The 12,403-nt window shown below is 44.3% G+C and overlaps 1 protein-coding gene across 1 annotated transcript; it reads left to right on the top strand.

Annotated features, from left to right (window-relative positions):
- Positions 1-1,834: 1,834 nt before the first annotated feature.
- On the top strand, positions 1,835-10,950 carry PM20D1 (peptidase M20 domain containing 1; the record flags this gene model as incomplete). The annotated part of the gene is made up of 13 exons (XM_079546510.1): positions 1,835-2,039; positions 2,515-2,601; positions 3,167-3,399; positions 4,327-4,413; positions 4,808-4,941; positions 5,364-5,483; positions 6,056-6,131; positions 6,360-6,421; positions 6,656-6,734; positions 7,765-7,836; positions 9,070-9,238; positions 9,952-10,051; positions 10,821-10,950. The coding sequence occupies 13 exons, from the start codon at positions 1,835-1,837 to the stop codon at positions 10,948-10,950; spliced, it is 1,554 nt and encodes a 517-aa protein (XP_079402636.1).
- Positions 10,951-12,403: the final 1,453 nt, after the last annotated feature.

Here is a 12,403-nt window from a genome sequence, read left to right on the forward strand (position 1 = left end):
CTTATTTTGATTGTATTGCTCCACGACTTTAAAAAGATAAACAAGCTTTAGCGCACCGTTTCAAGGTTCATATTGAGTTGATTCATTCACACATTGCTGGAAGGCTTTCTGGGCAGACAAAGCACAGCTTCCCTATTGCTCCCAATGTCCCATTTTTAAGGAAAATAGAGCTTCATGAACCATCATAGCTACCATTACAGGTAATCACATCACGACCTGCCACTTTGGCTTTATGTAACACCTCATTCACTAAGCCACCATTTCTCTACCTCAGGTTCGGATTATGTGGTGCAGGAGAGTAATAACACCAAAGAAAGTCAGTTTCCCAAAAGAAACAAACCACCTCCTAATAGTCATTACTTATTTTGATAAGAGACAGCAGTACTTTTTCCAGAACTGTGTTTTGTTGTACAAGCTGAAAACAAGAGCTAAATTATCTTATCTTTGAGGGTGATTACTCATGCTGTTTTGCTACTGTTTGAGAGTTCCTTTCATTCACTTATTTGAAAGAAAAAAAAAAAAAAGAAAAGAAATTGATGCAGTGGAACACGAAGCTATTCTACAGTAAGCAATCAATGTTTCTGTATCTCTGAGGTCGCTTTGCTTCAAACAAGGAAAATTGCAGTTTCCAGTTCCTCAATCATGCTTGGTTGGAGGAGACTGATTCCTCAGGATCTGCCAGACCTCACACCCTAGGAAACCTCAGAGCAACAGGCTGTGCATGAAGAATAGATTTTGTTTCTTGAAGTTCCTACAACATAACAGATGGGATTTCAAGGGAGGCTCCTTGCAATAGCAGCACTGGCACACAGTGATGACAGCCCAGGAAAAATGATTCCTCCTTTTGGTAGCCACAGGTCACTTCTGGTGACAACATGGATGGATAGAACCACTGGAAGCTCAACAATGTCTTCATTTTCATTTCCTGGACAGGAGAGTGAGGGAAACTCCAATTTATACTGGGGTAGAAAATCTTAAATTTCAGTGTATTGCTGATGGTGTGTAACAGCTCTGAAGCCTCCCCCGACAAACTGATGATGTATAACCAGCTCAGAATGTTTGTAATTTATTTAATTTAATATCAGTTTTGTTCTTTTTTCTTTTTTTTTTTCTTTTTTATAATAAAGAATGTCTGAACAATCACTCGCTTCTGCTGCTGCTTTGAGGCTTTCTGGTAGCTCCCAGCTAAAGGCACCTCACAAACATTGATGTCACGGGATAAAATGACGCAACCCTTCAGCACAACGCTGCTGTAAAGAAGGAACACGTTTTCCATCGTGCTCCACGGTGAAACCAGACTGGAGGCGTGTGTTTGTAATGCTGGGAAGAGCGAGGGGGAGCATCGGGAGACACACATGGAAGGAAAAAACGGTGTGAGAGTAAAGGAGATGCGGCTGGGGCGGGTTGTGGAGCTGCTGGAAGCTGAGAGGCTGAACCTCCTGAGCTCTGAGCCTCCTGAAGGTCGGAATCCCCTCAGGATGAGGCCTGCTGCTGCCAGCCATTCCTGCCGCCACAGCGCGGCTTGCTCCCCCACAGAGACACCCGTTTCTCACCACATCACTCTGTCACACTGCCAGCAGCCCCGTGGCTCAGCTCACTGCTGGATAAAAAGCTCAATTTTCACCGAGCGCGCGCGCACACACACACAGGAGGAAAGCACTGCGCTCCACACCAACAGCGCTCAACTACAACTCCCAAGATACCTCACGCAGAGGGCGGGACCGCGCCTCTCATTGGCCAACTCCTCGAGCAGCCGCGCGGCCATTGGTCCGCGGCCACGTCCGTCAGCGTCCTAGCGAGAGCGGGAGGCGGCGGCGGTCGAAGTCCGCCGGTCATGGCGGGTGGCTGCGGTCGGTGGCGGGCGGCGCTGTGCGCGGTGGCTGCGGGGCTTTGCGCGGCGCTGCTGGCGCTGACGGCAGTGGTGCTGATCCGCACCTACGCGCTGCGATCCCCGGCCATCCCGCGGCTCTGGGCACGGCGCGGGGGAACGGCCGCTTTCAGTATCGGAGAGAGGTTGGAAATGAAGGAAACGCTGCGAGGTGAGGGGCGTTTCGAGAGCCCCGGGCTGCCCAGCAGGGTTCGGTGTTGGAGGGTCTGGTGTGTGTGAGGCGGAGGGCTGAGATTGAGCAAGGAAAGCACTGTTTGGCGATGAGGCTTTGTGGGTTGATTGCATTGCCGTTGGAAATGTGAATTCCCAACTATCTGCCAGAACGCTGTGTGGGCAAGGAGTCGGTTTCCTTAGTAGAAGTGCCATCCCTAATGACAGCCATCGGGCTGAAAAAACAAAATATGTTCCGGTTTTGTGGGGAAAAAAAAAAGTCTGAAACAGAAGGGAAATGCAGCAGACACAGCTGAGCTGAAGGGCGCCTGTCCTTCCCATTGAGGTCACCCTTCCCTGAGCTGTGAAACAACCTGTAAAGCCTCAAAAATGCCAAGGAATGTAAATATTGCTTTGCCTTTTGAAGTGCCGGTCTGATTTCAACGTCAGTTGATCTCTGTTTTGTTTGACCGTAGGTGCTGTTAAAATCCCGACTGTTTCCGTGTCTCCGGAGGACTTAAATGCAACCGCCATGGCAGAATTTGGGGATTACATTCAGAAAGGTATTAAGCTTTCATCCTTAGTCATCCCTGCTGTTCCTTTTTGCTGTACAGTGGAGTAGCACATGCAGGCTGGATGTGGCTCTGGGCAGCCTGGTCTGGTGGTTGGTGACCCTGCATATAGCAGGGGGTTGGAACTGGATGAGCATTGTGGTCCTTTTCAAACCAGGCCATCCTGTGATTCTATCAAGGATACACCAACAGCCAAAGCTAGCAAATAAAAAGTTCAGATGCCTTTTTTAGTGTTTCGTAGATGGCCAAGTGACTCTGCCATTAAAAAAATAAAGTAAGGTACTGTTTCAGCCTAACTGGCAGCTCCATCATTGCTGTAAAACAGCTGCAGCACTGATGGATGATAGTTCCCATTTTTCCTTAAAAAAATCCCAAATAGGAGCCCAAATGGGTTGGTGGGAGTGTGAGAGTGAAGCTGCACATCTGCTTCCTGGAGCAAGTTTGTTGAGCCTATCGAAAACATCTGACTGCCCCGTGGGCTGTACAGTGATACAATTGGAAATTAGCACTGATTTTTCTTTTTCTTGTGTTTTTATTTATCTGTTCTTCCAAACAGTCTTCCCAGCTGTGTTTTCTTCCAAGTTCATTCAACATGAAATCGTTGGGGAGTACAGCCACCTCTTCACAGTTCAGGGTTCTGACTCTGAATTGATGCCCTACATGCTGCTCGCGCACATGGATGTTGTTCCTGCTCCCCCTGAGGGCTGGGATTTCCCTCCCTTCTCAGCTGCAGAGCATGAAGGTTTCATCTATGGACGAGGAACTCTGGACAACAAAAACTCTGCCATTGTACGTCTTCTTGGTAATATTTCAGAGAGAGGAAAAGGCAAATTGAAGGAATGTGCTCTCTTGAGATTGACCACGTTATCTCTTTTGCCCTTCTTACCTAAGAAAATTCCTGAGCCCTGCAGTTTCTCCCCAGCTTTTCCTAGAGATGAAGCGAGGTGGTCTTCTATTACTGAAGAAAACAATGAGGTCTCTTTCGAGATGTAGAAAAATGTTTTACAGATGCAGATGTATTTGGTTGAGTGATTTTGTTCTGACACTCCCTCCTACTGTGAACTGTACAAGTGATCCCACAAATGGACAATAGAAATCAGTGGTTGTGGTGGAAAAGATGAGGTGGTTGCTTGTGAGGTTGAGGTGATGTAAATTTCTGCTAAAAATGACAAACTAACAGAAAACTGTAGTTTAGAAGACAAGGGAAATGGAAAAATATGGCAAAGGGGCAAAGGGTAGATTTCATTTCATTTCGGAGTAAATTTCTCATTCTTCTGTTTCTGCCTTAGTACTTTTTGTATGAAACATGTTGCTCCTTAACATAAATGGGATTGGTAGCTCAAGCCAGAGCCAGGCTGTGTAAAGGATGGATGATTTAAAGGAGCAGTGGAGTCCTTGGATGATGAAAAGCATTGTGCTTTCTATGCAGTTTGTCCCTGACTTCATCAGTTGGAAGAACAAGCCTGCACTGTAGTGTGTGTGCATAGACTGATGCTGTATTACACCAAGCCTGAGGCATTACTTGAGAATATGAATGTCATCAGCAGGAGCTGAAGAAGTAAATACTCCATTTTGAGCAGGAGAAAGTCTCCTTGCAGACTGAGAACGCATCATGGTTCCTTTCTGTTACATTACAATCTTTTGCACTTATTCTCCCACTAACACCATAAAGTAGTAAAATATTCTGAGGTGGGTTTATGTGTTTCTTTTCTGCAGGGCATTCTGCAAGCTCTAGAATTCTTACTGAGAAGAAATTACAGACCCCGCAGGTCTTTCTATGTTGGCATTGGCCATGATGAAGAGGTATTTTCTTTCATTTTGGCTAGATGACTACTTGTTTGGCATGTACATAGCAAGTCTTATTTCTTTAAACCTTGTTCACCTAGAAAATCCTTCCTGTTCTTTGTTGTGTGTGTAGATACTGTCAGGCTCGTGCTCATAGTTACGTATTGATTGTTTGGCTTTAAGTGACGTTGATGGGATTTGGTGTAATGAGCAATGAGAAAAGAAGGCAGCAGAGTGTTGTTTCAAGTTCTTTTCTGATTGCAGACGTGGAAGAACTTGGGAGTGCAATAAGGCATGGCAAGCTGGCCAGAGACTGGCTTGGTTGTTGCAGGTGATGAACAGTATGATGCTTTCCAGCATTCTTCCCTGTGATGTGGCTAAACTTTGCCATTTCCTGACTGGTTTTTCACAGGTGTTTGGTCGGAAGGGAGCAGTGAAGATGGCAGCTCTGCTGGAATCCAGAGGAGTGAAACTCTCCTTCTTGCTGGATGAGGGAAGCGCTATCCTGGACGGCATCATTGCGGGCGTGAAGAAGCCAGTAGCTCTGTAAGTAAAAGAGAAAAAGAATCGTTGTCATGAAAATGATTCATTTCCACTAATTATGTGTTAGAAATGACTTTGCGAATGTCACCAAAATGTTTTCAAGGCATGAGGCAGTGTTGGCATTGCTGAAATGACAGAGAGCAAAGGGCCTTTGGTTTGCTTGCTGTCCATCGCAGCTGTGCTGACAAAAGCAGAATGTTCTGCTTATCTCATGCAGGAGTGTTAATTATGCTGTAGAGTCTGTTCACAGGAGGGGAAGCCAAGATATCAGACCTCCAAATGTTTAAAGATTGCTGAGAATTCGTTATATTGCTGCTTCTACAGTGTTTCGTGTAATGCTAGAACTATACAGGCTAGTTTCTTCTACCTGTGCTCTGTGCATGTGTGTTTGGAGTTGCATCAATCATTTATTTGTATTTGGCCAGAATTGCTGTCACAGAAAAAGGTTCAATAACACTGAACTTCACCGTGGAAAAAGAGCCAGGGCATTCATCCTTCCCTCCAAAAGAGACAAGTATTGGCATTCTTGCAACAGCAATGTCCAGGTGAGAGCTCCCTTGTTGTCTGACATCAAAGACAGGTTCCCCAGGCGTTGATATTTGACTTGCTTTTGTAATATTTGCTTTTAGCAAATTCCCCTTACAGATTTGAAGCTGGAGTTGGCAGCTCACTTTGAAAGGCAGAAACGCAATGCCCAGCAAAGGGACAATAACCAAATGTCTGGAGTGTGTAGCTGGTAATTGTCCAAACCAATCAACATGATGTAGTGTTACAGTGTTTTATCCTGAAGCTGAGTAAATCTTCTCATTACATATCTCTGTGGGTAGCACACTGACTGGTAGGTACATATTGCAGATAAACCTCATCTGTGGTGTCATTTTTAAATAGATTTTCATGTGTTCTTCATAAGAGTCAGGCCTCTACATTTCTTCAGTTGGTCTAGAAAGGAAATTTTTGCATGTGGCTGGAATGCTCAGAAATGTGCAGTTCACAGATGAAAGTATGGTTACATCTCCAGTACGTAGATAGGTTTTAGAAACCAAATCCCCATCAGCCTTCTGAAGCAGTAACAGCCAAGGACTGTTTTAATTGCCAATGTGGATTTGCTTTGCCTTAGACTGGAGCAGAATCCCATGCGCAATCTGTTTGGCCGTGGTCCGGAACTCCTGACTATGGAGCACCTTGCATCAGAGGTGAGGAAAGAGCCATCATTTAATTCCCAGTTTTTCATATTGCTAAGTGAAGAGTAACTCAGCATATGAGCTTGGAGCACAGTTATGTAATTCTTGGAAAGAAGACTGAAGCTGGCATTTATCCCACGCTGTGAGTTTGTCCTGTTGGCCTTGTTTCACATGCATGAACGTGTCATCTTCTTGACAGCTGGAAACTTACTAATGTCTGGTTCTGTTTCTTCCACTTAGTTCAGTTTTCCTCTCAATCTCATCATGAGCAATCTCTGGCTGTTTTCACCTATTGTCAGCAGGTAAGAATTCATATCCTTGCTGAACACTCTCAGTCTCACTTGTAAGAAACGAAGGCTTGTCAGAACTGATTTCTGGTCATCCCAGGAAATCAGTTACACCATTTAAAGTCAGTGCTTTACAGATAATAAGCAATTTGTTAATTAAACAGGCCTCAGTTCAGCTTGTTCCCTATGTAAATGTGGTGCTTCTGTTAAAGAAATGTCTTTGAAAAATGACTCTTTTCTTTTCGTAAGAGTTCTTGCCTGGAAACCTTCCACTAATGCCTTGATTCGAACTACTACAGCAGTCACAATGTTCAACGCAGGAATCAAGGTAGCTTCATCTTGATAATGTTTATCATTATTATTATTATTTGTTTAGTATAATGGGGCAGTGGGGACTTTCAGTTTCTGTCTGCATACATCTAATTGTAAGATCAGTACAGCCCTAATCTCACACCCTGTGTGCTGTCACAACCAGTCTGGTTCTCACTTTGGGCATGACTTGAATTAAGCTGCAGTTGCAACTTATTTCCTGTCTGAAGTATCTGAAATCTGTCACAAAGAGACATTTGTAAGCCAACATTACAATTGTTTACATTTTAGGATAGATAAGAAACCACACAAAGTATCGTGGACATGAACAGAAACAGCTGCTTCCCTCGCCTAGATGGGAACTTGCTTTTGTGAGCACAGGTCAGGCTCTTACCATCATTTGAGGAGGGTTAGCATGCACCTTGGACTGAGAGAAAACAAGTTCTGGCTGACAGAGGCAGATTTTGCCCTGATAAAGAGGTGTAGCTACCTAAAAATATTACAGCCCTGGAAAATAAACAGGGCTTTTGGTGTGTCCCTGATGCAGGAGTGATACAGTGGCTGAACAGTGACACTGAGCGGCCACAAGAGAAGTAACACTCTGATTTCTTCTGTTGTTTTCAACACAATTCAAATATTCTGTAGAGGAAGTTACTTTTTTTAGTGAAGACACAACATGGCCCATAACTGAAAAGAAATAATGTGGCCATAAAAGGAAAAATACTGAAAAAAAGCTGCCTGAAAATTTCTCAATGCAGAGTTTCTGAAGGCAATGTCTCATCATAGGAGGAAAGCTTTTGTGTAGCAGCTAGCTTCATTTTTTCACTGACCCAATGGCTGTTTATTTTTGTAGTTGTCTGCACTGTAACTGAGATGCAGCATTTGAATGCTGGGTACAAAACAGATCTCGTACTGATACCAGTGGAAATGGAGTGACGCATCCACCTGAGAGGCCCAGCATCACTGAGCAGTTTCTGAGTTTGCAGCTGCCTTCCTAATCTGTTTCTAACCTTCCTTTTATGTTCTGATACATTTATTTTTTCTTTTAGCTCAATGTCATCCCATCATCTGCAAGAGCAACTGTGAACTTCCGGATCCACTCTGCAGAGAAGGCCATGGAGGTATTCCTGCCTGCACAGTTATTCATTCTTTTTTGCTCTCATCTCAAATAATTTCCTTTTTTCTACCTTTGAAACAGATAACTAATGGCTGCTCTGCTGACTGGAAGCTTCCTTTTGATTTAATGCTTCTCCATGCTGTCTTGCATTCTGCCTCCCAAGCTTTTGAGTGTATTCTACTTGAGAACCACACATAACACAGCTCAGACATGGGATGTGGGAATGCAGTGCCTTGGTATACAGGCACGTGAGTGTCCTCCCCATTCCTCTCCATCCCTCCACAGCAAAGTGAAGCTCTGCCATCTGAAATTAACTTAGGCCTTGTGGCAGTAGATGTCAGAACACTCTTTTCATCTCTTTTCATGGGAAGGTCTGGGGGCTGCTCCTTAATGGAGGCTGCCAGAAGTGCAGCTGACCTCCTGTCCTTTCTCCTCTGAGATGGAGTGCAATGTGCATTGTTTTCTATTGCCTGTTCCTCACTTAGCCTCAGCACTGCACTACATTTGGGTATGTTTGCTTCAGTCAGGCTCTGTTCTGGGTATTGTTTTTAGGAGTGCAGTGCAAGTCAGCAAAACTGACTTGCTTATGAGCGGAATAGAGTTTATTCAGAACAACCTTCTCAGAAATGCTGTACAGATTCCAAGTATTTTCTGAATGTGGAACAGATCAAGAGGCAGATTGAACTTGGAATCGTGTCTTGCAATTACACTGAGCAGATTTCAAAAGGTTCCTTGTGCCAAAGAGCATATGTGCATTATATGTGATCGTGGAATGGAATAAAGCTTAGGACTTGTGACTTGTGAGAGTGTGTGAGCCTTGCATGCTCCAGGCTGGACATTCCTGCTCAGCCAAGGACAGCTGTGATAAATTATCAAAAAGTCATGTCTTCCCTTCCAAAACCTCTGGAAGTTTGTATTTTCTGGAAGCTTGTTCTGGATTAAAGTAGTAAGGAGAGTGGCAACAAGCTGTCAGAGCTGAAGTAGTTGAGGAACACCTCGAGGCAGTGATGTGCATCTGATTGCACTGAGACAAAAATGTTTGCTTAAATGTCAGCCATCCACCCAGTAAAGGAAGAGAGGCTGCCACACCATTTCCTAATTCTGCATCTGTGTTTGGAGCAAAAGTTAGCAGTGCATAGGGAAACATCTTCTGCAAAGTAGTATATTGACATCTAGAAGAGATGCTCTCACTTCTTTCTTCTCTTTATTATTATTAATCTCTGTGATTTACCCATAGGTGCTAGAGACAGTTAGAAACACGGTTGCTGATGACAGAGTGAAGATTGATGTTGTAGAGGCCTTTGACCCCCTTCCCATCAGCCCGTGGGATGAGCAGACCTTTGGAGTCCATGTTTTTCAAAGAACCATTCTGGATACTTTCCCAAATGTTGACAGTGTAGTCCCAGGTAACAACAAGCACATGACAATTATTTCCTCTTCAGCTTCCTCCCTGCTTTTCTCTCCCCCACCTCCCAATATTGCCTTGTTTCCATTTTCTGTTTCTCCACCCCAGCTGTTAACTACTGGAAACAGCTGTTTTTTCCTCTTTTACTCAGTTCCCTCTTTATGTTTTCAAGTTTTATGTTAGTTTTTAGTGCTGGAAGTAAAAAAGCAAACAGGAAACCACCAGGAACAATGAGCCTTGAATTTGACTCTCTGCACATACAAAGGAATCTCTTCAGGGAAGAAAGGAATTGTGAGGGGAAAGTAGGAGGTCTTCTTTCTTTAGCTCTTCTTTTATTGTTTCCAGAGCTGGCAAAGCCATTCCTACTTTTCTGTATTGTTCCTTATGATCCCAGCCCCTTCCCTTGCTTGCAGCTCCTTTCTATTTCTGTACTATTTGTTGGGCTGCAGTTTGAAGCTTGAACTTTGGTGCAGGTTTGGTATCACAGCTGTTCTTAGAATGACTGAATCCTATGTTCACTTCCTCTTCTCCATGAAGGCAGAATGCTGTTCTTCCAGGACGTTCCAACAAACTGTTCTCAGTGATTTTTGATTTTGATGTAGTTCAATGTCACACAGAACTGTAATCAGACGCCTTTCCTTTCTCCTGGGGAAAAAAGTGTGAGTCATTAAATTGCTGCTGCCCTGCACAGTAAACCTGAGGTTTGTTTTCCAGGCACGTGTATTGGAAACACAGACAGCAGGCATTTCACTAACGTCACAGGTGCCATTTATCGATTCAACCCGGTGCTCTTGAAGTCAGATGATCTTCCCAGGTACCGTGTTCTGTCTGCATGTGGGCAGCTGTTTGGGGTGGGGAGTAGAGAAAGAGAGAATTGATAGGCGTTAGGCTGAAGGAAACCCAGCCTTGTGTACCTTGGCGTGGTGCTGGTGTTGCTGCACGTTCTGTAAGGCCACCCATTTCCTGCATATTTGGGTGCTGCACAAATAGGGGGTGGTAATTACACTGAGAGAGTGTCAGCCCTTACTCTTCTTTACTCTAAGTGTGAGCAAGACCTCGTTCAGGTGTTGGCAATACAGTGAGGCTGACTGGCTCCTTTAGACTGTGCTGCAGTGTGAAAGGCATTGTTCTGGTGCTTGGCCTTAAGAGTTCAGTGTTTGGACACTGAATTTGTTTGCACCTTAAAGTTAGATTTTCTGGGGTAAAGCAATAGCCAAGAACTCCAACATGCAAAGGATTGTTTCTTTGTGTCCATTTATCATCTTGCTGAGGTGCAGGTGTCACAGGAGTGCTGTAATGCTTTGATAGCTGTGTGGGACAGGGATATGAATGGTCAGGAGGTGGGAAGAGAGTTGGGATAAGTTTTCTTTTCCATGTACACCGTGAGTTTAGTTGTGCTGTGAGCCTTAGGATCAGTAAATTATTTCAGTTAGATTGAGCAACAGACACTGCAGTATTTTTGGCATCTGTTGCTGTATTTTTGTGCTGAGCATTGCTTAATGAGGTGGCAAGTAGGTGCTGGGTATGTGCAGGTGGGTCACAAATGCATGTTGGAGTGAAAAACATTCTTCTCTTTCTACCAGGATCCATGGGTTGAATGAGAGAATCTCAGTTGAGAGTTATGAGAAACAGGTCGAGTTTCTCTTTCAGCTCATTAAGAACTGTGATGTTGACGAGCTTCCGGAGCCTCACGCAAACTCTCATGAGCTGTGAGACAAAAACCCAAGAGGAGCAGCTGCTGAGGTGGACTTTGGGATGGCAGAGCTCTGGGCCATAAGCAGCAGTTGTGTGTTGCACGTTGAGTGATGTCTGGAGTTTGGTTGTACATACTGTGGTTTACATACACCGCTGGTTTGCAGCTCCAGGCAAACATACAGTTTGCTGTTCAGTGATAAGAACAGGGACAAAACACAGCCACCCAGATTTCTGTGCATTCCTGGCCTTACGTGCAGCCATTAATCTGATATTATTAATTTTTTCAGCCTCTTTTTTTTTCCAGTCTTTAAGCCTCTGAAATTGGAAGTGGCTTAAAAATCAAAGCTGCGATTTGTAGTCATTCACGCATCGTTAAAAGAGGCTGATCTGCCAACCTCAAAGTTGTCTTTTACAGTTCATTAGTTTTCACCAATGAAACAAACGTGCCTGTGAGAAGCTCACGTGAGGAGAACATGATGGGGTGGAGGTGGGATGTCGTTGGATACAGCTGCACTAAGAGGCTGTTGCAGTGCTGGTGGGATGGGCTCCTTTCCCAGCTGATCTTTTAACCAGCATCAGTGGTGCTCTCAGGTGATGTCAGGGTGAATTTGATGCTGCTGTTTTCTGACTGATCTCTGATTGTAGCTTAAAATGCTGAGCTTTGAGGGGTTTAGCAATGTTGCCTTAACATGAGTTGCTCTGATCTATGTGGTGCTAGAAACGTTTTTTCCTCTCTTTTCTGTGACTGTCTCTTTAGTAAGGCCCAGGACGTGTTGTGATGCTGAGTGTCTGAGTAAGGAAACGTGGCTTTGAACAGGTAAACTAAACAGAACTGTCTGATGATCCTGTTCCTTTTTTCACTGAATCTGTTCCTATAGCATTCCTCTTTTCTTCCCCAGAGAACTTTGTGAAAGATGGTGAAGCTCTCCCATTTCCTCCAGCTCAGAGGGAGCAGAGCTTTCTCTCCACCTTCATGGCCTGCTCTTCCACTTCTCGCTTTACCTGCTGCTTCTACTGACTCAGCTCTCTGGGAAGTCTAATGTGCACAGGCCATTGATAATGCCTGTGTTTTTATTCCTTCTTGCACTAGCACACCTGTCTTTGCTGACACTAAAGGGTTAAGTGTTCTCTTGGCCTCAACAGTCTGTTCAGTTGGAATTACTGTTATTTGTTAAAGAATTCAGAACTGACCATTAGCCAAAGAAAAGACTGTGTGGAGGCTGTTTCCTTGCACTGACATGCAGAGTCTGCTATAGAACCTTCTCCTGTTGCACTGTTGCAGAGATGTGTGTCTCTGAGTGTGAGTGATACCCTGGAATTGGATGGTTGTTCTGCTCTTAATTCATAGTGTAAAATGTGCTGGGATGTGCAGGAAATACCCAGGAATGTATCCTGAAAAACGGTGGCACTGTGATTCCTGACACCCATTCAGCATTTTCTATTGATTTGCAGACTGATCTTATCAGTATTG

This window comes from Tetrao urogallus (genome assembly GCF_951394365.1).
Source record: "Tetrao urogallus genome assembly, chromosome: 24".
NCBI lineage: Eukaryota > Metazoa > Chordata > Aves > Galliformes > Phasianidae > Tetrao > Tetrao urogallus.